Genomic DNA, 27,668 nt, shown 5'->3' with positions numbered 1-27,668 from the left:
TATAGGGGTGCAGTGTGCTGAGGGGTAGCTATAGGGGTGCAGTGTGTTGAGGGGTGGCTATAGGGGTACAGTGTGTTGAGGGGTGGCTATAGGGGTGCAGTGTGCTGAGGGGTAGCTATAGGGGTGCAGTGTGCTGAGGGGTAGCTATAGGGGTGCAGTGTGCTGAGGGGTAGCTATAGGGGTACAGTGTGCTGAGGGGTGGCTATAGGGGTACAGTGTGCTGAGGGGTGGCTATAGGGGTGCAGTGTGCTGAGGGGTGGCTATAGGGGTGCAGTGTGCTGAGGGGTAGCTATAGGGGTACAGTGTGCTGAGGGTGGCTATAGGGGTACAGTGTGCTGAGGGGTAGCTATAGGGGTGTAGTATGATAGTGGACGATGGAAAGGAAACTCTGGTGAAAAGTTGCAGGCTGCAGGGTGATTACCCAAAGCGTGCTCTGATATGGCCCGGATCGTTGCCTACCTCTGTGTTTTTGCTGTGAATTGGGGTGTGACTGCTAGCTCAGAAAATCCTTTTTTTAAAATCATATAAGAGACAATGTTTGTGTTATGTGTATTTTCACTTTTACACATTAAGAACCAGGAGATTCCCAGAAGTGGAGAAAATGGCTGAAAAACGCTTAGTCGTCATTATGGGGCGCTGAGTTTCCCCCCTCCGGTGTGTTCTGATAGTCCCGCTCTGGTGCTGCACAGATGAAGCTTAACGTACCCTTAAGGTGTGTGTTACTCAGTAAAGGACCCTCTGTGCCATTTCCTTTCATTGACAGACGCTAACCTAAGCTCAGCTGTGCCCACAGCTTACAGTCCTGTAGTTGGCACCATAAGCTGGCATGTTTTAGAGACGTCACTGGCAGACTGCTCTGGGAGACTGTGCAACAAGTCAGACCTGTGGGACACTCTGACTTGGCTGTGAACATGTTTGCTTCTGTGTGTGTGTGTGTGCGTGTGCGTGTGTGTGCATAGGTGTGTGTGTGTTTATGTGTGTATGAGTGTGCGCTTGTGTGTGCGTGTGTGTGTATACATGCGTGTGTGTGTGCATGCGTGTGTGTGCGCGTGTGCGTACGTGTGCGTGTATGTGCGTGCATGTGTGTGTGCGTGCGTGCGTGTGTGCCTGCGTGTGTCTGTGCGTGCGTGTGTGTGTGTGCGTGCATGTGTGTGTGTGCATGTGTATGCATGTGTGAGCGTGTGTGCACGGTGCGTGCGTGTGTGTGCGTGTGTGTGTGTGTGTGTTTGTCCGTGCATGTGTGTGCATATGTGTGTGTGTGTTGTGTGCGCATGTGTGTTAGTGTGTGTGTGTGTTGGCATGCATTTGTTTCAGCTGTTGTCCTTGTGTTTTACCTGTGCTGAGGTTGCAATGATGTGATCTTAGCAAAACTGCCATGCTGAATTGTTTGGCTGGTTGCTGTGGGGAGGGGTTTGGATGGGATGGTTGGCATGGTGAAGTGTTGCCATGGATTGGTACTGAATTCTTTTCTGCCAGGCAGGGACAGCTGTGCACCCCCCTCCCCCCATTCCCCCGCCCCCTTATTTGTCAGACCGTCTCCTATTACCCCTCCCTGGTTTTGTGTGCATTCCACTTTATTCAGATGCTGCTAGGATACCGCTGATGAGTCAGCTGTACATGCATATGCATGCTGTATCCCAGTATGAAGCATGTTCCTGTGTGAAATGTTTGATAGTGTTATGATGTGCCAGTGAAGCTGTGTGGGCATAAACAGCTTATTGAGCCAGGGTACACACTGCACCTGCCAGGCATCGATTTGCCCAGCCCTGGTCTAAAGCAACAGTTTCAAAACAGCTGATGTAAAAAATTTCATCAGTAAATATAATTTGGCCACAGAGCATTTTTACATTTCAGCATTTCTCATTTCTGGCTGTCTAGACACAGCACAAAACTATTTTTTATTCTTAGCATTTACCTTTTGTTTCTTAATATGACAACATGGCAAGTAATATGCACGTCTTGATAGAAAGGAATATATCACGGAAGTTGTGATTTTGTTAATTAGAAGATACATGTAAATGAAGTTATACCACATGTTTGTGTTGCCTCCCCATCCGACACACTTGGGGAAGCTTTGCCAATGAAACTTGGCCAGTTAGGTTACTCAGTGAGACTAAAGGCAGATGGTTAAATAACTCATTTTGTTTGTTTGGTCTTTCGTTTGTTCTATCATTCAAATTGAATAGCAATTTGTATTTCAGGTATTTAAGTGAACAGAAGTTGCTGAAATATTTCCCTGCTAGCCCACCTTCTGAGCTACACATGAAGAGTCTGCCTCTTACTCAGGCCAGCGTGAGCCGGTCATGTGACCTGCAGTGTCATAAGAGCCGGCAGCTGCATCACATGCTTCAGAGAGCAGCTCATGCTGCCTGCCCTCTCCCAAAATCGGTTACGGAGGCTGCAGCAACAAGAAATCATACATATGTGAGTGAGAGTTTCGAACTGGGGATAAAAGGGTGACAAAACCCTAGTATAACGTGTCCCATTGCTAGGAAATGCTAATATAAGCTGGTCTGGATCACCCCTGTAGTGTAGGCTGGTCTTGGTTCCTGCTAAGCTATTAATTAATTAGGTTTAGTCATGTTTAATTGAGCTTGATTGAACCAGTAATTTCTGATCTATGCTGATAATTGCTGATCTCAGTTAGAATTTAAAAGATACCTACAGATAGAAATGTGAAGTTGAGAAGGTGCTTTATAGATACTAGTAAAAATATTTGTTCAGTTCTTCAGTAATTGTAAAACATTATGCATTTTTTTACTTTACAAAGATAAATGTATTTTTTAATATATTGTTTAGAGACTAGAATTGTGAATGTAATGACTTATTAAGCTTCACTGAGGCATTGAGAAATGTGGTTCAAAGACAATTTCCCTTACATCACAAATGTACACCAAAAAACACTTTGCGTTCGTAGATGAGTTAGATGGGCTACAGGAAAGAGCATGAAGGTCAGTATTCCGTAAACTGCACCCTCAAACCCCATGTGAAAAGTGTTGGGCTGAAAAATGAACTTAATCGAACTGAGTGAAATATGAAGACACTCTAATGTGTCTGTGTGTATCTCCATTTTCCCTTTAGGACTACACATGAAGTATGTACAGCCCATATTTCAAGGTCTTCTATGGTGCAGTCACTCACAAGCTCTTGGGAATATGGTTGCTGGAGAGAAAGCCATTCACGGCTAATGCTGCCGAATACATTTGCCTCAGAAGGCAATTTGGAAGTTCTTAGGGACTGAATTTCACCCGGAGTGGCGGGAAATTGCTCCGAGAACGGTCTGGTAATTGAGTTACTGCGTCTTGCTGCTCAGGTTTAAAATGCATCTATAGTATATTCCCTCTCCCTTCAACTTCCTGTGTGCGTGGCGCTCACTGATCTGCTCCATTTCCTGTCGATGACGAGCGACCATCTCCCGGTAACAGATGAGTGCATTTCATTATTTCGCTTTGTCTCTTCTCTGACATGGCAGGTGCCAGCCTCCCATTAAAACAACTCAGCAGCTAAGATGGCTCCGCTCTCTCAGGCGCTGTGTTTCGGAATAGAAACGTGCCTCACGACCTCGTGTTGAGTCCAATCGTGGCCTGCAGCCCATCAACCAAGGTGGGAGGGCTTCAGTCAGAATGGTCATCCCTAAGTCTTCTGGTCCATTAGATTCCTGCAGCCTGCCTCGGGTTGCCAGATTTAGAATTGGTCTAAACTGTAAAAGGTGCAAAGCTGGGAGTGTAGTCGTGAACAGGGTGGAGAGCTGTCAGAAGGGGGGGGGCGGGGGTAGGCAGACATGCAAAGCGCATGTTAAGGATAACCACCTTGTCTTATGAGAGGTTTCAGACACACTTGTGACATAGTATGCATATTATTTCCAAATAAGCCTTACAAACACATATATGATTGACAGTTGCTATATAAAAATAATGGCACCACGTTTGACTGATGTTGGCCATGGGTGTGCTGGCTGGCAGGTGAACGGATGGGTGAAACACAAATACCTTTCATCATGCTGTCTTCATTATGAAATGCCCAATCTCTGCAGGGGATCTGCGGGCTTCCCTCTCTGCACCCTAGCAACACTCCCATGGTGACGTGCACATGGGGCTCGGTTGCCATGGACACCTTCTTGTGCTTGTACTCCCCGGCCTCTTTCCTCTCCTCCTGACTGCCAGCTTGATCACCTGCGTTGGTCCTGTCCTGGGGTTGCCAGGTGTCCTTTTTTCGGTGGAGGTGATGCTGTAACTGACACAGGTGGAGGTGATGCTGTAACTAATGCTTGCTGACACAGGTGGAGGTGATGCTGTAACTAACACAGGTGGAGGTGATGCTGTAACTAACACAGGTGGAGGCGATTCTGTAACTGATGCTTGCTGACACAGGTGGAGGTGATGCTGTAACTGATGCTTGCTGACACAGGTGGAGGTGATGCTGTAACTGATGCTTGCTGACACAGGTGGAGGTGATGCTGTAACTGACACAGGTGGAGGTGATGCTGTAACTAACACAGGTGGAGGCGATGCTGTAACTGATGCTTGCTGACACAGGTGGAGGTGATGCTGTAACTGATGCTCGGTGGTGATGCTGAACTACAGGTGGAGGCGATTCTGTAGATGCTGATGCTTGCTAACAGGTGGTTGCTAACTGACACAGGTGGAGGTGATGCTGTAACTAACACAGGTGGAGGCGATTCTGTAACTGATTGCTGACCGTGGGGTGTGTAACTGATGCTTGCTGACACAGGTGGAGGTGATGCTGTAACTGACACAGGTGGAGGTGATGCTGTAACTAACACAGGTGGAGGCGATTCTGTAACTGATGCTTGAATGCTTGCTAACACAGGTGAAGATGGTCTTTTTAACTAAACGGGGCTGCTGCTGACTTCGTTGTCATATTGCTTGTTGTGTTGGCAGATCAGCCGAGTCCCGCCCAAGCTGACTTTGAGCATTGCTTTGAAGTGTATTTCTCATCCTGTACAGTATGCCTAAAGTGATTAAAACATATGACTAAGCAATTTAATGACTTCCCAATAGACCTTGACGCAACTGGAACAGGCTTGTTGGATAGACTGCTCTTGGTAGCTATCAGATTGACCTTTGCCATCAGGAGATTTCTGTGGAGTAGCAGCTGACTTCGTTTGTTAAAGTTATCCTGAAAGCAGCTATATGTGTTTTAGTTAAACTGATGTGTCACCAGCATTAAAAAAAAAGAAGAATATCTAGTTACTCCAGTGGATCCATTTGCTCCTGAAAACCATGCAAGAATAAATGCATGAAAAATAGTGTCTGTGATTAATTAAAAACAAAAGACACTGATTATGTAATCAAATTTACACGTCCATCCCCTAGATATCATAGTAGGTCCTCTGCTGTGGTTTGGTGTTGGTTAAGTGGGAGTGAAACACTATGGGGACAATTTTTCCCAAATTCGAAAGATGCTTTTGAAATGAATGACAAATGAGCTTTCTTTTGCAGTATCTTCATTTGCATTGCCTTGTGCCATATTGAAAAAGCAAACACATAATTGCATGTGGGAATTGCTTTGTAGTTAATGGTTCACTCTAGGTTTAGCTGAAAAATTACAGAGAATAATTTTAATTTTTCAAATTTGGCAGCATAACTTTACTCTAATTAGAAATATGCAGACGAAAATAAGTTGGAATGATATGAAACATTTTTAATGAACAGAACATTTTCTGAACCTACACTGAGGTGGTTTGTCCTGCTTACACGGTGGGTTTCAGTACGTGACACCCCCATTGCCTGGTGTTGAATCCTGACCATGTCATGGCTGACTATGACCAACATGGATGGGTGGAAATGTGTTGCATGCATAACAGTCTCAATAAACACACAGCAATGACTTCACAGTGAGACAATTAAAAATGATGACCGTCAATATTTCAAAAATGACATAAATGAACAACAGCGATAATAAATAACTTCTACTCTGGAGGTTTTGTGGGGTGGGGGCGTTTCAGGGGTGTGGTTCATGCTGTACAGAACGACGCACGATTAGCTGTACTGTGACCCAGGGTGGGAGGGAACCAGGCAGTAGGGGTGTGACGGTACATTGATTCGTATTGGTTCAAAGGCCAAAGATCCGATCGAGTCAATACAACGTGCCAAAATCTATATGTATCGTTATGAACAACAGCTAAATATTTATTTAAATGCCCATAGTCTTATGACGGTTTGCTCTCTAGCAACACTGTCATTGTAACTGTTTACGTTTCCGACTCAACCAAATCATCACTCATGCTAGTGCCATTTTTCCTTCATGACGTCAATAAGTTTTTGCTCTCTTGACCTCATTTTGCCTGTATGTGTACGTTGTAACAGGATTGTGTTTGCTGGATCATATACAGATCGTTTCTTAGTATATCGGATTGTCGTGGATTGTATCCTAGCAAAATTTGTGATATTGCCAAATATCGAACCATTGCCCCAAGAGTCAAGATGGTGGTGATGCCTGAGGTTTATAACCCTACCAGTCAGCTGGGCTTTCGCTTGTCTGGTCCAATGGGCACCTGCAGCTTGCCTCACCAATGCAGCTCTTCTGGAGTTCTGTAGTTCACCTTTCGTGATACCATAAGTCCTGCTGCCGCTGACTTTCCAACCATATTTAGCTACTAAATATGTTTTGATTTTTGTTAGGAAAGCATCTTGCAAGTAACTCATCAAAGTCAGAATGGAGTGCTCATAAAGTTGCATAGATTCTCTCCATTAGCTTCCCAGGGACCACAGCCTTTGCAGAACAAATTGTGAAGCCCTAAAAAACTGTGCAATAGCAAACTATGTATGGCAGCGTGTTAATTGACAATCAAGGTTATATTTTGTTTGAAATCCAAACACAGGTCGTTAGCCACTCTATGAATTATGGGTAATGAGCTGTGCTGATATCTGCATACGGCACAACCCGAAACTCCAGCTGACCACGCCTTAATATATTCCCCCTAACTGTGGGGCTGACTGGTTTCTTAACTGGCTCTCCTCATTGCTGACGTGAATATTTACTCAACACATATCATTCTACACAGGCTTTTTTCAACAATTTGAGAACGTACACAAGGTGAGTGGTGCATGCTTTAACCACGATGGAGAATGACACAGAACAGAACTTATTTCCACTGGGGTCCTTTTGCTGACTAGAAAGATGATGCGGCATAAATTGAATCTTATGGAAAGGATACAATAGGGATATATGAAATATACACAAATATGTTACAGTGCATGAACAGATCTAAGATAAATAGGTAATCATATCAGGGAAGAAGAACAATTGGACAGGCCGTCCTCTCATTGGCTCTCCCTCATCATGTGACATACCTGTGTTTGTGCAAAAGCAGATACTGTGGAAAGTGCATTAAATAACACTGACCAAGAAATAAACAAAATGGGTCTATAATTTCCAGGAAGTGCTTAAATTATGTTTTGTACATACAAAATGAATTTCTCAAAACAATATTGATTTATTTTTCAGTTGGTGCCAAGGGGCTTTGTCATAAACAAAGGGTCTGCTTGGCTCAGTGCTGAGAGCGAGTTACGTCAGTTCCCAGAAGATTTAACAGTTTCTTTGTAACCCTATAAATTTAAATTTGGATTTGCTCAAAAATGTTGAATGTTGCTTAAACTACCTTCAATAAAATGTCAGTATTACAATTCTACTAAAAAATAAAGCAAGTAAGATTGCTTTATTTTCAGTTTGTGAATTTTGTGCAAATGAGCCCAGTTGTGTCCTCAATCACATACCACTGGTGCTCATCTGTGCCTAATGAACTGATGTCTCTTCCTGTGATCTTTGAATCATGGAAACATTCTCTGGTTTTTCCCCCACTGGCTCCAAGTTTACTTTTTATTCCTCCCGGAAAACATACTTTGTTAAGCACTTTGACAGATTTTCTGTAAAAAATCTGAAATGCCAAAACTGATTGACTGTTTCGTTGATTGTTAAACCTCGTGGTTCAATTGCAGTGTGCTTAGCTTAGCTGGGGGTTTAAGCAACTGCAACAGCTATCCAAATCTGTGAATTAATGATAAGCGATAAGCTGTTTCAGCTGAAATCCAGTTCTGTGACCTAGAGGTTTAAAGCACACTGCATAGATTTTATGAGATTTTTTTTAGATTGTATAGATATTGCTTAAACATTCCACCATGCTGCTCCCTGCTCCCCTCCCCCACCCCTCCCACGACCCCGATGCTCTAATTGTGCTCTTGCCTCCTCCAGGGCGTGGCCTTCGTCTCCCTCTTCTTCATCCTCGTCTCCATCACCAACTTCTGCCTGGAGACGCATGAGGCCTTCAACGTGCTCAAGACGTACCCGGTGAACGAGAGCGTGGGCAACAGGACGGTGCTGGGCACCAGGATGGAGCTGGTGACCGCACCCGCCCTCTTCCTGGTGGAGGGCGTGTGCGTGGTCTGGTTCACCTTCGAGTTCCTCATGCGCGTCCTGTGCTGCCCGGACAAGCTGCTTTTCATCAAGAACCTGCTCAACATCATCGACTTCGTGGCCATCCTGCCCTTCTACCTGGAGCTGGGGCTGAGCGGCCTCTCCTCCAAGGCGGCCACGGACGTGCTGGGCTTCCTGCGCGTGGTGCGCTTCGTGCGGATCCTGCGCATCTTCAAGCTCACCCGCCACTTCGTGGGGCTCCGCGTGCTGGGCCACACGCTCCGCGCCAGCGTCAACGAGTTCTGCCTCCTCATCATCTTCCTCGCGTTGGGCGTGCTCATCTTCGCCACCATGATCTACTACGCCGAGCGCATCGGCGCCAACCCCAAAAACCCCATGAACACCAGCCACACCCACTTCAAGAACATCCCCATCAGCTTCTGGTGGGCGGTGGTCACCATGACGACCCTGGGCTACGGGGACATGTACCCTCAGACGTGGCTGGGCATGATGGTGGGGGCCCTGTGCGCCCTGGCGGGGGTGCTGACCATCGCCATGCCCGTGCCCGTCATCGTTAATAATTTTGGGATGTACTACTCCCTGGCCATGGCCAAACAGAAGCTTCCGAAGAAGAAGAAGAAGCACAACCCCAAACCCGACGCCCCCACCGACTCGCCCTCCTTCGCCAAGTCTGTCAGCAACTCCCCCCGCGACAGCACCCAGAGCGACACCTGCCCGCTCGCCGCTGATGACAGCAAGCCGCGCAATCGCTCAGGTGAGGGGGGGGAGGGGTACAACCGCTCAGGTGAGGGGTGGGGGGGGCGGTACACAATTGCCAAGGCGAGGGGGGGGACAATCGCTCAGGTAAGGGGTGAAATAAGAGTTAAAACTAGCACACAATTACCCCATTTCTACTGGTAAAAAAAAAAATATTTTGTACTAAAGAAACTAAAAGTGAAATACTTAAAAACAACTCCTATATTACCTATCAAGTGACTACCTTTACCAAGACTTAGGTTGGTTACAGCGGTTTAATTAAGGTTGGTTTAATAGCGTACTTCCTAGGAATAGAAAGTATGCATTATCTAATTTTCGAGGAAGTACACAATTACGCTCAGGTTATAACCAGGCTAAACCTTTGATAACTATGAGATAGCCACTAGAATTGATAAGAAATAGACGTGTTTTTTTCCGTGATCTTCATGGTAACAACTAGCAATTTATTTCTAGGTGAGAACCACCCGTTTCATGCTCAGTTTATCTCAGAGCATATCTAGATTTCATTACATTTCTAAACCCATTTACACTGCGTTGCTTTCTTCTTTCGGGTTAAGACACTGCGATGCCACAAGAACCGTAAATGATTGCCTTTAATCTGGTTGTCATTCTTGCCCTGTTCACTTCAGGGCGTTTTCCCCCATGTTTCCCCTTTCAAAGAACGCATTTCAAATCTGATTGTTCTGAAGCCCTGAGTGGGTCTTCAGTTTAAATTAAACTCAGGCTACACGATCACATGCTTCTTGTTCAAAGGATCTCTTGTTTTTGTGTATTTAATTGCGGATGTCATTTGACCAAAATTGATTTTCGTTCAAATCTTGCCAACTTTCCCTGCAGCTTCTTCCAATCCATTTCTGCTGAAATGGATTCTTTATAGAAACTCAGGAACATTATAAACCAAGTATCTTGTCTCTGGTCTCAAAGATTTTGTAGGGTAATAGGAATTAGTTTTTTTTTTTGTTTTTTTTCATTGTAGGAGGTTCTGAACAGACACTCTTATCAATACTGACACACACAGACATGCACATACCATACATTTATATAGCCAAATATTGACTGAAGAAATTTGAGTTAAAAGGATACAATGGCTGTGCCCCACCTTGGATTTAAACATGCAATCTCTGAGACAAGATTCCAAATACCTCAGCAGTATGCTTAATCACAGTTTGCAGCGAGCTGTGGATTAGAACCCATGACTTTGCATTACTGGCAGAGTGGTTTAAACACTCTAAGGCCCTGTTGCTGAAATCACGGCCCTTGAGGTACACCCTTCCTTTACCTGGGAGTCAGGTGTGAATACAGTCTAACCAATCAGTAGCACTAATTGTTCAGTTAATTACCTAGGGGAAAAGGAAACCAGGGCCAGATTTGGATTTGAGCTCCAGGTTTGTGTATCCATGCTCTAAGGTGCAAGGTCACAAATATGTTCTTAACTGAACATTCTAATGCTGATGTAACACTACTGGTAATTGAAAGCAATGGAGTTCTAGAACCTTGACTTCAAATTTAGAAAAACTATTCCAAAAAAACTACTATCAAATCTACTCTGTTGGATACACAGCAGGCATGTGTAAACAATGAGTAAAATGGCAGTACACAGTAAAATGCCCAGTGCTAATTCAACACTGTTAGAGTTGAATTAACACATTTAACTGTGTAATTGTGTAAAGAGTTAGCGATTTGCCCAAGGTGGGATTTGAACGTGGCCCTCTCACTTGCCCAAAGACAAACACGTTACCAGTGAACCAGCTTCACTAGCAAACTAGCTACACCTACACTATACTTCATTAGCAAACTAGCTACACCTATACTGTGCTTCACCAGCAAAGCTACACCTACACTGTGCTTCACCAGCAATCTAGCTACACCCACACTGTGCTTCATTAGCGAACTAGCTACACCTACACTGTACTTTACTAGCAAACTAGCTACACCTACACTGTACTTCCTTAGAAAACTAGCTACACCTACACTGTACTTCACCAGCAATCTAGCTACACCTACACTGTGCTTCACCAGCAATCTAGCTACACCTACACTGTGCTTCATCAGCAAACTAGCTACACCTACACTGTGCTTCATTAGCAAACTAGCTACACCTACACTGTGCTTCATAAGCAAACTAGCTACACCTACACTGTACTTCACTAGCAAACTAGCTACACCTACACTGTACTTCCTTAGAAAACTAGCTACACCTACACTGTACTTCACCAGCAATCTAGCTACACCTACACTGTGCTTCATTAGCAAACTAGCTACACCTACACTGTGCTTCGCCAGCAATCTAGCTACACCTACACTGTGCTTCATTAGCAAACTAGCTACACCTACACTGTACTTCACCAGCAATCTAGCTACACCTACACTGTGCTTCATAAGCAAACTAGCTACACCTAGACTGTGCTTCACCAGCAATCTAGCTACACCTACACTGTGCTTCATTAGCAAACTAGCTACACCTACACTGTGCTTCATTAGCAAACTAGCTACACTTACACTGTGCTTCACCAGCGAAGCTACACCTACACTGTGCTTCACCAGCGAACTAGCTACACCTATACTGTGCTTCACCAGCGAAGCTACACCTACACTGTGCTTCATTAGCAAACTAGCTACACCTACACTGTGCTTCATTAGCAAACTAGCTACACCTACACTGTGCTTCATTAGCAAACTAGCTACACCTACACTGTGCTTCATTAGCAAACTAGCTACACCTACACTGTGCTTCACCAGCGAACTAGCTACACCTACACTCTGCTTCATTAACAAACTAGCTACACCTATGCTGTGCTTCATTTGCCAACTAGCTACACCTACACTGTGCTTCACCAGCGAACTAGCTACACCTACACTGTACTTTGCTAGCGAACTAGCTACACCTACACTGTACTTTGCTAGTGAACTAGCTATACCCACAACAGTTGCCTTCTCTTCTCCTCCTGTCAGACTCCAAGCAGAATGGCGATGCCAATCTGGTCCTGTCGGACGAGGAGGGGTGTGCTCTGACACAGCCGCTGTCGCCAAGCGAACGCTGGTCTCTACGACGATCCCGCGCCCACGACAAGACCAAGAAGGAGGCGTCCTGTTTTCTGCTGACCTCCGGAGACTTCTCCTGCACTGCCGACGCCCCCATCCGCGCAGGTAACGGAACCCGCCAAGGGAAAGGGGGCCGCTACTTCCTATAGAGTCAGATGCAGCAGGGAGATGCCCTGCTGCATTCTGGGACCTATTTGTTAAAGATCACAGAGAATCTTCCTCCGAGCTCCCCGTTAAAAACCTCACCCCGAATGTTCCCAGCCTTGTAGCCTTGTAGGGCTCATGGGAAATGTAGTGAAGAAGTAGCTGTAAAGTTCTGTCCTCCTCTTAACTGCTCACACTTTATAAACCTCACACCTTTGGCAGTTGATTCTCCAGGGTTTAATGGGACACCAATACAGCTGGTCTGAAGGGATTACTGAGTCCAGTCTCAGCTATCTGTATGTAATCTATATATAGTCTGTCTACAATGAAAACATGCTTTTTTCATTCTTCTTCAAATCACAAGAATAAGGTATACTGTCTGCCAGCATTGTTGTGTCTTGTTGTGGTTATACACACACTAGATGTGTTCTTCAGTCAAAGGGCATACATAGGTCAGACAGATCCCTGTGGAACACAGAGACATAAAAGATCTCTTTGATCAGGGTTCACTGTAAGGCTGTTCTGTCTTGTCATTGACATTACGTAACTCAATTTCGAAAACAAAACTCTCGACTAGTGATGGGAGAATGAGGTATGATGACACCAGAAAGAAGTGGAGCTACAACTAACTGTCTTGTCTGAACCAATCAAAAGCTTTCGGCTTCACAACAATTGCAATTATTAGTTCTAAACAGATGGCTAATGATAGTAACACCCAGCCACACCCATTATTGGTGCAGTGATGCCTCATTCTCCCATCCCTATATTCAGCTCTGATAGAGTAGGTTGAACAATGGGAAGTTTTCATCCTGGTTAGACTCGTATGCACCGTGTTAGGTTTAATTACCTCCATTTAGCACACCTGCATGTTTTTACCGTCATGGAAGCGGGGGCAGCTCGCAGCCGCGTTCCGGACCGCGCGTCCGAACTTCGCCCGAGCTCCCCCCCCCCCCCCCCCCCCCCCCCACAGGCCCTCGGTTGGGGCAGACCTCTCTGTTCGCTCCCGGCTGTCGTTTGGGAGCTCTATTTTTGGAGGGAATGGATTTCCTGCCAACGGACCGTGCAAACATTCCACCTCCTGACGCTCAGGCGTTTAGCTGAGAACGGCCAAATTAGAGTCGGCCTGTGTGTGCAGCCAGAGATTCCTGGAAGCCGCCATTGTTTGGGAACAGACTTCAGGCAAATGTCATTAGCAGGTAATGCAGAGACCAACGGGAGGATAAGAGAGCCTCTGATGGCTAAATCCCCAGAGAGGTTTTTTTAACATTGTAAAGCAGGGGTGGACAAGCATCTGTTTCTGGATTTCATGCAAACTGTGCTTTATTACTTAATCAGCCAATTTTAGTGATCATTTTTAAGTACATCTAATGACAAGCTCATGAATGACAGCTGAAGACTGTTTTACTGTGTGAATTCTACCATAATCTGCTGGAAATGCTAACCTTCATATACACAATGGCCCTCCCCCGGTTTGACCGTTGTTCTGTCTCATAATATCCAATCAGCTAGCAGAATTCCTGATTACTGCTTTTATTGTTAAAAAAGAGAAAGTCTTAATGGAAAGATATTTATAATCTTGGAGACTGAGGTACAGTAGTAGGTGACTACCAAAATCAGGGTTGTTCTGTGTGATAACAACCCTAATTTTGTCCTAACCAGAGGAGTGTAGGAGAAAACACATTCTGTCTAGTGAGTGTCCGTCTGTGAGGGACTGGCCAAAATAGGAAATGCACTAGATAAGCTCCAGGTGCCTGATTGGTCGTCCTTCAGTCCTCCCGCTGTGGAAAGGTGGCAGGTGTCGGGCAGGTGTCCAGGTGGGGTCCTGACCCTCTAATTTGCCTGGCTTTGGCCGTCCTTGCCCTTGGCATGTGCGATGATGTCACCATCTCTCTCAGCCTATCGCTGTCGTTTTGCTGCTGATGATTCGCCCCGAGGTGTCAGCAGCCGGAGCATCTTAATCTGAACGCACGCCAATGTTTATAGACGTCCCGCGTTCTCTCCTGACTGCTGTGGATCGAGCCGCTTGGTGACGGAGAAACAGCACAATAGGGTTTTCCTCACTGTTCCTCCCTGGCCTTTTGCACACTGCACAGTAGTGACATGTTTTCAGGTGGGGGGGAAGCACTTTATGAATGACACGATAAGCCAAGTGAATTATTTACCATTTATGGTATGACACACACTAAGGCTGAACATTTTTGGAGGACATCAAGTTTATTAATATTTACACATATTTTAAACCACCTGTAGGTGATAAGCTTTTGCCTGCAGTCGGTTGCTTGATTACCCACACTGTTTCAGCCAACAGTTTCTAAGAACAGTCTCATATCTTTAATACCGCTGCTTTTCACTCTCAATGAAATTCAGTGATAAAATAAATTTTGCTCTGAAATGACACGATAGCGCTTCGCTTAGGTTTAGCCTGCTTGCTGGTCAAACACATGCCCAAACGGTTTTTATTCTATTATCACAGTCATAAGCATACCCTTCCCTTCCCCTCAGAGGTGCATTAACGGCTGGTTCCAGCGGGTTTTCCGCGAGAAGTCAGTCACAGTAGCGTCATCCGCGAGGCGGGCCTGACATCCGTGCAGCCGCGGCATCTGCCCGACTGAGGGCCTCGCTCAATCTGGCATAATTACCCGCTAACTACACCATCATTTCCTTATGATTAGTGTATAATTAAGCTACAAGCAGTTCCGTCGCTAAAAAGAAACAAAGCAAAAGAAAAAAGAGAAAAAGAAGACACATGCGTTATGATGTGGCATTACTCCCCCAGTGACATCTCTGCTTAATTGCCACTAATGGGTTTCCATTAGTAACGTGATCCCCCCCCCCCCACCCCCACCCCCCTGAGGTTTTTCCCCTGGCCTTGCTGTTGGGTGCTAAAGGCCTGCTGTGTGTCAGGCTATAGTGGAGGGCAGGGGTGTGCCGAGAACAGTAGCAATGCGCCAACCTGCGCCAACCCCATAGGGGCCCAATATGCGCCCCCTCCCACACGCCCCCAGGGCAGACCCCGCCCCCTGATGGACAGGAGGCGTGTCCGTCCACACGGGCAACAGACTCCGGAGTGCAAAGGGTTATTATTATGATGTCACAATCAACATTGTGGATTTGTGCAATGGCGAGACAGGTGTGATTAATAGGCTTCCCTGCAGCATTGCATCATGGATCTGAAATGTTAATGTAGTCCCCAGGGCTGAAGGTGAGGGTGAGCTCCACAGAGGAGCTGAGGGTGCGCACAGTGACGGTGAAGCTGAAGGTGAGCACGGTGAGGGTGAGGGTGAGCACGGTGAGGGTGAGGGTGAGCACGGTGAGGGTGAGGGTGAGGGTGAGCACGGTGAGGGTGAGCACGGTGAGGGTGAGGGTGAGCACAGTGAGGGTGAGGGTGAAGCTGAGGGTGAGCACAGTGAGGGTGAAGGTGAGGGTGAGGGTGAGCACAGTGAGGGTGAGGGTGAAGCTGAGGGTGAGCACAGTGAGGGTGAAGGTGAGGGTGAGCACGGTGAGGGTGAGGGTGAGCACAGTGAGGGTGAGGGTGAGCACGGTGAGGGTGAGGGTGAGCACGGTGAGGGTGAGGGTGAGCACAGTGAGGGTGAGGGTGAGCACGGTGAGGGTGAGGGTGAGGGTGAGCACGGTGAGGGTGAAGCTGAGGGTGAGCACGGTGAGGGTGAAGCTGAGGGTGAGCACGGTGAGGGTGAAGCTGAGGGTGAGCACAGTGAGGTGAGGGTGAGCACGTGAGGTGAGGTGAGCACAGTGAGGGAGGGTGAGGGTGAGGGTGAGCACGGTGAGGGTGAGGGTGAGCACAGTGAGGGTGAAGGTGAGGGTGAGCACAGTGAGGGTGAAGCTGAGGGTGAGCACGGTGAGGGTGAGGATGAGCGGTGAGCACGTGAGGGTGAGGGTGAGCACGGTGAGGGGAAGCTGAGGGTGAGCACGGTGAGGGTGAGGGTGAGCACGGTGAGGGTGAGGTGAGGTGAGCACGGTGAGGGTGAGGGTGAGCACAGTGAGGGTGAGGGTGAGCACAGTGAGGGTGAACCTGAGGGTGAGCACGGTGAGGGTGAGGGTGAACATGGTGAGGGTGAAGCTGAGGGTGAGCACGGTGAGGGTGAGGGTGAGGGTGAGCATGGTGAGGGTGAAGCTGAGGGTGAGCATGGTGAGGGTGAGGGTGAGCATGGTGAGGGTGAAGCTGAGGGTGAGCACGGTGAGGGTTAGGGTGAGGGTGAGCACGGTGAGGGTGAGGGTGAACATGGTGAGGGTGAAGCTGAGGGTGAGCACGGTGAGGGTGAGCACGGTGACGGTGAGGGTGAGGGTGAGCATGGTGAGGGTGAAGCTGAGGGTGAGCACGATGAGGGTTAGGGTGAGCACGGTGACGGTGAGGGTGAGGGTGAACATGGTGAGGGTGAAGCTGAGGGTGAGCATGGTGCTCAGCTGTGCCCGAGCTCTGAGCATCACTCCTGGCTGTATTAAATATACATGCCTCCTGACCGCCTTCTTCCAGTCGCTGTTAACCTTGGGCAGTGCACTGCCATCTTTCCAGCTCTCTTCTGGCAAAGGGGAAATTAGGCAGAAATTTTACCACGTGCATTAGATCTAAGAAGAAATTCTAAATAAACATTTGTAGGCCAATGTTCAAACAGGATGCTTATAAGTAACTAATGTGATATGAAATGTCTGGTTTATTTTTATTTTTTATAAATTATATATATATGTTTTGGGTTTCCGATTAGTGAAACAGATGAAAGTAAATGATTTATATGTACAGTACAAAGAGTTTGTCTACCCAACTGCTGTCTATATCTCTGGAATTTAAATTCCCACATTTTTTCCATACTTTGAAATATGTCTGACTGACTATGCAATGCATTGCTTTAGACCGAACGTTATTCTTAATTTTTTTTTAACATTCTGTTTCTCAAATACAGAAAGCTGCAAAGAAGCCCTCGCTGCTACCACTAACTATGCTCAGGCAGAAGTTACCACTCTGACTTGATGGCTATTGGTCACATTATGGAAAGTGGGCGTGGCCCAGGATGCAGGACCGGAGGGGGGCCAGGGGGTGGCTCCACCCCTTTCCCCTCAGGCTTAGAAGTACAGGCCGGACCCTTTTCTCCAAGAGGGGCCTTGTCCAAGGAAACACTCTCTGTGGTGTATATTCAGCTCTCCAGAAGACCTTGTTATGTACACATCTGTCTGTCGTAGATGCGTCTTGCATGTCTTGCATGATATACACTGTTATAGTATGTACCTTTGACAGAGTATAACAAACTCCATTAACGTACTTAATACTTAGGCAACATCTAACTTGTATCATAGTTGAATTAAGTCTTTTAACATTAACGTTAACGTTGTTGTTAACATTTCCTCATGAGTTGAAGTTACTCTGCAATATTTTTTTAATCAATACTGCCGCCAGAAAAATACTGCCACATATTTGTGAACTATGATGTTTCTCTTCTGTGCAATATCCGATCAACTGGTGATTCACTGTCCCGTTTTTTTTTTCTTTCTTTCTTTTTTAATTTAAACAGCACATAGGCGTGATGGTGCCATTCTAGTTCAGCCTTTCATCCATAAAATGTGATCGATGTTGACTGTAAAACAACAGAACTGCGTGTTTGAATATTGCGGTGTTAAAATTGTGACCGTGAGATAGATTCTGACTTCCAACCATTGTTCCAAGTTGACTCTCACAGAAAAAAAAAAAAAAAAGAACCCAAGTGTGGCTTTGTTTGAATTAAAACATAACAGTAAAAACAAACGTAGGTCTGCCCTTTGTCACACCAGCAGTGCGAAGGACGGTTGGGAGGAACGCGGAGCAGACATCGAACGCCCTACTCGCCCATTAGCCTTCCTCCAACTATTATGAAGACGTGTTTTAATTCCATAACCTTCCAACATAGTTACGTTGCTGGTTGAAAGGGGACCAAGCGGGAGAGCAATCTTTCCATTTTCTGTTTCTTCGGTAGATTAAGATCATCAGGATGGCTTGCAAGCATATCAGTTCTGTTCCAATTGTGCCTAATGTGGAGTCAATGGGGATTTGGTGTGAATAAGGGTGAATGGGGGTGTCTGTAGCAGTAAAGCATTAGACCTCACACTGGTTTCAGATGTATTTTCTGAGGGTTATAGAAGTTTTCACATCTGACAAACACACACACACACACACACACAAATACACATAAACACACACACACACACACATACAAATACACATAAACATGCACACACACACACACACACATGCATATACACACACACACCTCACACACACACACACACACATACACAAAACAGAGAGAAAGTGGCAGAGTACGTGCTCAAATGTGACTAAAGATGTTGGCTCCAGTTTTTACGTGTAGCCTGCCATGTTTAAAAACCTTTGTTGCCTTACAGTACATTTAACAAACAAATGTAGACTCACTATAGCTTTCCTTGAGTTTGTACACCATCCCTATTTTAAATAGTTTATATATTTATTTTGTATGTAAATGATGAGCACATATCTAGTATGTAGCACAGTATGCGATTACACATAACGAACCACACAAAACCTTTTATAACCTGAACACAAGTGCATTAACCTTTAGCTAAGTTACAGATAAATATTAAAACAAATCCGATACAGAGATTATTTTCGTAATATTACAGATTTACCAACCTGCATTACACTTTGTCAGTTTTACTGTTGTGTTTTAATGGGAGAGAAGCAGACAGAGTGGCTGGATGGCAGTAGGGGTTTTTTCCAAAGGTGAGCTGGAGTCACCATACATGTTGGCTTCCTAAAAATGAAGTGTTTGGTACAGTAACTGGTAACTGTTTTGGAAGAACCTGTATGAAGCTGTCAAACGTGGTGTGTCTAAGGCAATACAGTTAATATCTTGTACCCTGTAGGCATGTCTCTCTATGCACCTCCGCAGACGTAAAAAATAAACAATGTTTTCCGATGTTAACGTTAAAGTGTCGCCTCCCGTTATTTCTGACTGTGAATTCATCGAGTGTTGGAAGTTCAGTTGAAAATGGAATTGACGGCAACCGTGATTTGAATGACGGATTTCTGCAGGTACCTTTTCACATTCACCTGCACCCTTACTGCTCCCCGTACAGGTTGGAAAATGGTGTTACAGGTGCCAGTTGGTTTGGTGCGTTAGTGGTCATGCAATTGCTATTTTTTTAAATAATAAAATAAATATTTACCATGATTTTAAGAATTTCTATTTTAAGAATGAACCAGAACAATGTAATACTCACACCATACAAATTGAGGACATATTTGTAAACCACCACACTGAAGTCCATTCATTGAAGAATAGAGCTTTTCGGGATCCTGTTTAAAATAGGCAGATTTGGATCTTGGTAAGACATTGTGTGGTTTCCATCATTACAAGAATATTTGAATAGCATTGCTTGTGCTGATAGATCAATGGTGTAAATGCCCACAACAGCAGTTATTTACACTGTAATAAAGCATATTCCATTTGAAGTTGAATCCGTTTTTTTAAAACATCCATTTGTGTTCTCTATCCAGCAATATAATCACATTAAAATGCTCTATGTTTGAATTCCCATCATTGGCTGACGCCAGTACTTGTGTTGGACCCTGGAAACAGGAAAAAGCTGCTGTTCAGGTCTTGTCTGTATTGTCGGTGAAAGAGAAAGATGCATTGTGGGAGACAATCTTATGATATCCCTCTCACAGCTCAAACAATGTACTCAAACAACAACCAACAACTTCATGCCCCATGCCTTAATCTGTGGGTCAGGGTCATCAAAACCCCTCATCACAGAAAGCCAGCCCCAGATAATGGCAGCTTTATGCTATTGACTTATGCTACCCCCTGACACACACACGCATGCACACACACACAAACACACATGCCTCACACACACACACACACACACACACACACACATGCTCACAGCTGTGATCACATCGACCTGAAATGTTAATCTCACCTCCACTATTCACTCCCACCTGGCGATTGTTACGCATTTCAACAGCAACTGCTTATGACAGGGATTACAATATTATTTTGTGCTTTGACAGCTATGAAGATGAGACAGAGCCCAGGTCGGAGGTCAGAGGTCAGTAATACCAGACTGGAGGTGGAGCTGTGAAAGGCTCTCCTGCACTGCAGCCAATGAGAGGCCTGTAAACTCTCTAACCCTGCAGTACTCACTCTGGTCCATAGGCGGTGTGCAGGTTTTCCCTGTTACTTCAGTACTTAATCAGCAAAATGCCGCCATTGCTTACACAGGTATCTTACCTCACCTGGTTTCTTGGGTTTGAACTATCATTTCCAGTATCATTTCTACTTGGGAGTTGTACACGCTGCAGTTGGAGACAAGCTTTTTTTATTTTTTGGAGGTGAGATGTAGGGCCAATTTCACATAGAGTGGTCCTAGACTCAGAAAGGTTGCCATAAAAGCCATCCCTTGTGGATGTGGAATATACTGCAATATACTGTAAATATTTGTAGCTTGGAAAATACAATGTTAAATCTATTTCACAGCGATATCTCAAAGAAGATATAATTTGTATATTTCCGTTGGTGGTGGGTGTGGTGATTTTCCCCCCACATCACTGTAAAGTTCTTTGAATGTGAAAAAAGCGATATATAAATGCAAGGAATTATTATTATTATTATTATCTTGGCAATATATTTTATTTGAATATATTTCAGGATATTCCATTTCCGTGAGTGTTTGTGACAGACGCCGACTCCTGGTAAGGACCATACATGGCATGAGAGAGCGCAGCGTAGCCCCCTGAACAGCTGCAGCCTTAACAATGAGCTCGGCTTCATCTTGTGATTAAGAGCCACTCGGAGGAAACCGAGGGGCGGGTTTTGGTGCCGGGGTACATCTGCCTTCTGCGTGGAGTGGCACTCGCGAAAATTACCCGCCCGTTCGCCCGACTGCAAACCTTCCGTGCTTCAATGCCAGGTAAATATGTGGATAATGAGCGCTCCATTTGGCATGAGCGGAGTGCCTTCGGATGCATACTAACTGTATCTCGGACTTCACCACAGAACAATAATAATTCCACTGTGGACTCTGTGCTTTTAATAGAATTGTTTATCATCGGACACAGGTGTCCTAAAAAATCACATTTTATGTTTTCATTGAACAAAGGGGTCATACTGTATCACTATTGTTAGTCATGCTCGCACAGCGTTGCCATATGTGTCCTATGGCGTAAATTCAGTGTAAAATCTGTGTGCTGTTTGCCAAAGTTATGCTTCATTGCGTTTGATTTTAAAGACCTGGTTCTTGTTTACTCTGTTGAGAATGCATTAGTGAACACATAAAACACTTTATAATGGTTCACTTCAGACAGTCAAAATGGAAGTTTTTTATGGCCTGTTTACAACTTGCTTTCTAAAAGAAAACTAAGCACGACTCAATAAATACTGTTATACAATTACAGTAAATTCATATATTCACTTATGGAATGTTTTTATTGTGTGTGTTCTTATGTTATAAACATTTTCTTCAAATAAAGTAGTTAAAATAGGTGCATTTTAATTTAGACTACAAAGGAAATCATCAGTTATATATGATTACTCAACCCATGCCATTTTATGTTGTTGAGTTTAAATATAGAAGGTAAATGAAAATTTTCCATAATATCTCAGAAATTGACTTGCATTACATAAAAGCACCATGGGATGAAACAAAGTTCAGGTAACCAGCATACAGTGTTAAAGCTGCAAAGCCAATCATCAAAACGCAGTAAAATGTAATAAAATAACTTCCTGGTGGTTTACACACTACCCCTTGTACTATCAAAGTGACAACAGCAAAAATACTTTCTGGGACAAATAATGAACATTGTAGAAACCGATTTTTTGGACAAAGATGTCTCCATGTGCAGTTTTTTTTGCAGGTTTCCCATGATTATTATTTTTTTTATTTATTTTTTTTTATTGTTCCTCTAGTAGACAAACAGATTGCTCAAGTGCTAATTGCCCTCCTAGTTAAGCTGTGCTGACTTCATACTGCATAAATTCTAATTGAATTGCTGTATTTACACCCCTTCCGTCACCTGTATCGCTGCAAATGCACCCTGCCCACGGCAGCTGCACTGAACCCGGGGAGGGAGGGGAACCCTCAGGCTCCACAGCCAGCTCAGGAAACACGGTCCGGTTTCACACACCCGACCCTCCGCGGCTCAAATACTGAGATCATCTCATCTGTCAGAGCGATTGCCATCTTTTTTTTTTTTTTTTTTGGACCCCCTTTGTTGTTTTCTTTTTCTCTAATCTTGTACCCTCCAAAGTATGTTGTCATGGCAATATCGAACACGGTTTCCATGGAGAACTGTTTGTCTGCTGCTCAAGCCAGGTCACACGGTAGAAAATCTGGTTTAACCCCTGGAAGGCAAGAGCCAATGGCAAAAGGACGTAATGAACTCCTCCACCCCCCACCCCCCCAAACTCATGTCCTTTGCCCTTTAAGGCCTCCTCAGGGCAGCAGGGCAGGTAATATTTTTAGATTTTTAATTATTTCTTTTTTTAATGTGGGAATCGCTAAGTCGCACTTTCCATTGTCCCTTTCACATAGGCAACCCCAGGCACTTTGCTGTAGGTGTCTGAACAAAACATTACCTGTCCCCCTTTGTTCCTTTATATCGCAGGTGCTGAAGGGTTCTCCCTCCACAGACAGACTTCCCATAGGGTTTTAGTCAACTTCGACAGAGGGTAGGCCAGGACGATACATCACACCTCTACATCTCGCCTGTAATAAGAGAATCACTGCTCTCCTACTAAGCACTTATGAATGCTGTTCCAGATTATTTACAGGTTTATTTACTGAGAGTATAATTAAGCAAGTTTTCATTTAAGCCAGGTAAATTTATCATGCTGCAAATTCCCTGTGGCAAGCAATGGTTTGATAATATATCACACCACATTTTGAAATTAACTTTTTTGTCCCCCCTACTGTTTATTTCTTACCCAGTTTGGTGCTCCCAGTCATATTTTGAGGTCTGGCCCCCTGCAGAGGTGACCCTCGAACGCTGAGGCGAGCGGCGACAGGCACACTCCGGAATGTGTGCATCCGGCCCAGACATCCTCGTTCCCGCAGACCGTGCAGCCGAGCTGCGCGACGCAGCCGCCTGATTGGCTAAAGGAGGCGCTCTTACCCAATGAGAATGTGAAAACATGGGAGGAATCACCTGCACCACCTTTGCAGTGTGAGATTTCGGCCTGCTTAGCCTTAAAGACTAGGCAGAACGACCGTGTGAAAAGCATGTATGCATCTAGACGTAAATATCACCCCGTTCATGTTTGGCAGACTAAACAAAGTTTAACTTTCTAGTTATTTATTTTATGACATCCCTGTGCACTACGGGTTCCCTCCTTATCATGACCTGTGTGAAATAATTACCTGGGCTGAAATAGCAGCCAAGCTCCATTTCTATCCATAAATACTCAGGGAGAGTTCTCGGCGTTCCCAGCTTCTGAAGAGTCACCGCTTTTATTGTGATTGTTTGAGCCGGGGTCAGGTTTGTCCGCCCATTGTGTCCTCAGGATGAGAGAATGTGATAGGCAGAGTCAATGTTTGCTCACAGAGATCCTTCCCTGAAGTGCAGTCAATGATTGGTGGTTTTGAGGGGCCAATCTGCCCTCTCCAAAAACAGAGAATCCATGGCTGGCCAAGTGCAGACCCCTGTAATCAAGATTTTAAACGTCATGAGGCTCTGCTTCAAATGTCATTTTAATTTAAACAGCCTCTTGATGATATGTACTGGTTCCATTCAAGCACTTTTGTATTATACACTGTTTGTGTGTGTTTTTAAGTGTGATGTACCGTAAATTGCATTACTGCTGTTGTCTTGGCCCGGACTCCGTTGTAAAAGATATCTTGTATTTCAATGGGACTTCCTGGCTAAATAAAGGAGAAATGAATTTTTAAAAATAATCAAGCTTGGCTTCATCAAAGCACATTCAGCGAACACGTGGTAGGCTCTCAAACACACAGAGCTGCAGAATCTAAGGGAAATTCTGTTTGTCCAGAAGGGCAATTCATTGGACTTCCTTATGGAGTACTCTTGCCTCAATCTCATATTCAAGTCCTGGAGGGCCGCAGCACCTGCAGGTTTAACTCCAGTTCTGGAGGGCCACAGCACCTGCAGGTTTAACTCCAGTCCTGGAGGTCTGCAGCGTCTGCAGGTTTAACTCCAGTCCTGGAGGGCCACAGCACCTGCAGGTTTAACTCCAGTCCTGGAGAGCCACAGCACCTGCAGGTTTAACTCCAGTCCTGAAGGGCCACAGCACCTGCAGGTTTAACTCCAGTCCTAGAGGTCTGCAGCGTCTGCAGGTTTAACTCCAGTCCTGGAGGGCCACAGTACCTGCAGGTTTAACTCCAGTCCTGGAGGGCCAAAACACCTGCAGGTTTAACTCCAGTCCTGGCGGTATATATATATATATATATATATATATATATAAGATTGTAAAAACCATTGATGGCTGGCCAGGTGTTCTGTCACTGTAAAGGAGGGACACGCCCAACAGCAGTACCACCCCAGCCCCTCCACAGCAGTCAGGGCCATGCATATAGAAGGAGGATGGCTTTCTCCTTCGGTGAGGACCAGTAATACACTTAAAGTTTAGCCTCCACTGCTAATGGCAGCTTAATCACAAATCTGTCCCAGCGCTGGTTCCTGTCCTCAACGAGAAATCCATTTTCATAAGACTGGCACCAAGCTGACGCTAATGGCTGGTGCACGAATAGCATTTGGGACGCAGCAGTGGCTAAGGCACTGAGGCATATTGGTCACGGTCCATAAAGCTACACTCGCACTTGGAGTTTCCTAAATACATCTTTTAAAAATAGAGAGAGAGAAAAAAAATCCTTTTTCCAAATGGCCATATCTAATACATAATCACAAATTGTATTATGAGGAAATAAGCTTGTCTTTTTAAAAACAATCGCTATATTTATATACAGTGAGCTCCATAACATTTGAGACAAAGATATTTTTTCTTGATTTGGCTCTGTATTCCATAACTTTGTACTCAAAAAATTCACATGCGGTTGAAGTACACACACAAAGGTATTTTTTATGAACTTTGATTTCACCATGTAGAATTTACAACACTTTTTATATATAACATTTCAAGGCACCATAATGATTGGGACATATGAATGCTATATAAATGAAAGAAGTTATGTTTAGTAATTTGTGGCTTATCCTTTGCATGCAATGACTACTTAAAATCTGTGACCCATAGATCTCACCAAGTGTTGAGTATCTTCTCTGGTGATGCTCTGGACCTTGGGCAGATTCCTTTGACCTCCACATTTTGCTCTTGCCTTCACTCTGATACAAGTGATTCTCGGTCTCGTCTGTCTAGAAGATCTTTTTACAGAACTATGCAAGCTTTTTAAGGTATGTTACAGCAAACTGTAACCTGGCCACCCTGTTTTTGCAGCTAGTGGTTTGCATCTTGCAATGTAGTCTCTGTAGTTCTGTCAGTGAAATATTCTGCGGACAGTAGTCATTGACACATCCATACCTGTCTCCTGAAGAGTGTTTCCGATCTGTGTTTTTCTTCATTGTGATGAGAATTCTTCAATCATAAACTGTCTTTCTTGGGATACCAGGCCCTTTGTGATTACTGAGCTCACCAGTGCTCTCTTTCTTCTTAGTCAGGACTAATCAGAAACACCTGTGAAGCCATTTTACATTACATTACATTACATTACAGGCATTTAGCAGACGCTCTTACCCAGAGCGACTTACACAACTTTTACATAGCATTTTACATTCCATCTATCCATTATACAGCTGGATATATACTGAAGAAATTCCGGTTAAGTACCTTGCTCAAGGGTACAATGGCAGTGTCCTTCCCCGGGAATCGAACCTGCGACCTTTCGGTTACAAGCCCAACACACCTACACACAGTTCATGACGGTTTCAGAAATGGGAAGCTTCCCTGTGTGCCTGTGATAATTAAAAGATAAGTGCAGGTTGTCCCTCTAGTGTTCTTCAGTTGTGCTGAGATTCATAATTCAGATTATATTTTAACCTTCTGATACGTTTAATAATATAGATTATCTTTAAGATGAAAAACAATTAGCTGTTTAATTAATAGTTATAGTGCCATAGAACAAAGCAATTAAGATCTAATCAGATGAAAATACTTATCTAAGTTCATCCTCAAAGGTGAGCGATTGTTTGCCTTTTGTGTTACATACTGTGATACTGTGCATGTAAGCATGTGATATGAGCTGTGTTTGCACATAAGAAGATATAATGGGACAAATGAGAATGATCTAATGGCCAAAACCATTGGCTGTGACTGTGATCTGGCTCTTGATGCTTAGTCTCTCTACAGTCCACAATATGTTTTCCATGTTAATTATAGTTTAACAAGATTCATACATCTGTCACTTTGGTGTTCTTGATCTGCACCCTAACACCCACACACAGCCACACAAGGAGCACTACAGCTGAAGCCTGTGGACTGATACACATTCCCATAGACCAGTCACCATTTTACACCCTACAGGCCACACAGTACTACAGGAAAGCCAGTCACCATTTTACACCCTACAGGCCACACAGTACTACAGGAAAGCCAGTCACCATTTTACACCCTACAGGCCACACAGTACTACAGGAAAGCCAGTCACCATTTTATACCCTACAGGCCACACAGTACTACAGGTGAGCCAGTCACCATTTTACACCCTACAGGCCACACAGTACTACAGGAAAGCCAGTCACCATTTTACACCCTACAGGCCACACAGTACTACAGGAAAGCCAGTCACCATTTTATACCCTACAGGCCACACAGTACTACAGGTGAGCCAGTCACCATTTTATACCCTACAGGCCACACAGTACTACAGGAAAGCCAGTCACCATTTTATACCCTACAGTCCACACAGTACTACAGGTGAGCCAGTCACCATTTTACACCCTACAGGCCACACAGTACTACAGGAAAGCCAGTCACCATTTTACACGCTACAGGCCACACAGTACTACAGGAAAGCCAGTCACCATTTTACACCCTACAGGCCACACACAGTACTACAGGAGAGCCTGTCACCATTTTACACCCTACAGGCCACACAGTACTACAGGAAAGCCAGTCACCATTTTACACCCTACAGGCCACACAGTACTACAGGTGAGCCAGTCACCATTTTACACCCTACAGGCCACACAGTACTACAGGAAAGCCAGTCACCATTTTACACCCTACAGGCCACACAGTACTACAGGAAAGCCAGTCACCATTTTATACCCTACAGGCCACACAGTACTACAGGTGAGCCAGTCACCATTTTACACCCTACAGGCCACACATTACTAC

General features: G+C 44.9%; 1 protein-coding gene across 1 annotated transcript in view; it reads left to right on the top strand.

The window, feature by feature from the left end:
* The window catches only part of kcnc4 (potassium voltage-gated channel, Shaw-related subfamily, member 4), a 45,977-nt gene extending 26,694 nt beyond the window's left edge, over window positions 1-19,283 (top strand). The window contains exons 2-4 of the mRNA XM_064299970.1: window positions 8,215-9,151; window positions 12,106-12,300; window positions 17,256-19,283. Of these exons, the coding sequence (XP_064156040.1) occupies window positions 8,215-9,151; window positions 12,106-12,300; window positions 17,256-17,323 (1,200 nt within the window). The 3' untranslated portion in view covers window positions 17,324-19,283. The remainder of the gene's footprint in view (window positions 1-8,214; window positions 9,152-12,105; window positions 12,301-17,255) is intronic.
* The last annotated feature ends 8,385 nt before the right edge of the window (window positions 19,284-27,668 follow it).

This window comes from Anguilla rostrata, chromosome 11 (assembly GCF_018555375.3).
Source record: "Anguilla rostrata isolate EN2019 chromosome 11, ASM1855537v3, whole genome shotgun sequence".
NCBI classification, from domain to species: Eukaryota; Metazoa; Chordata; class Actinopteri; order Anguilliformes; family Anguillidae; genus Anguilla; species Anguilla rostrata.
This window is presented reverse-complemented; position numbering and strand designations above follow the sequence as displayed.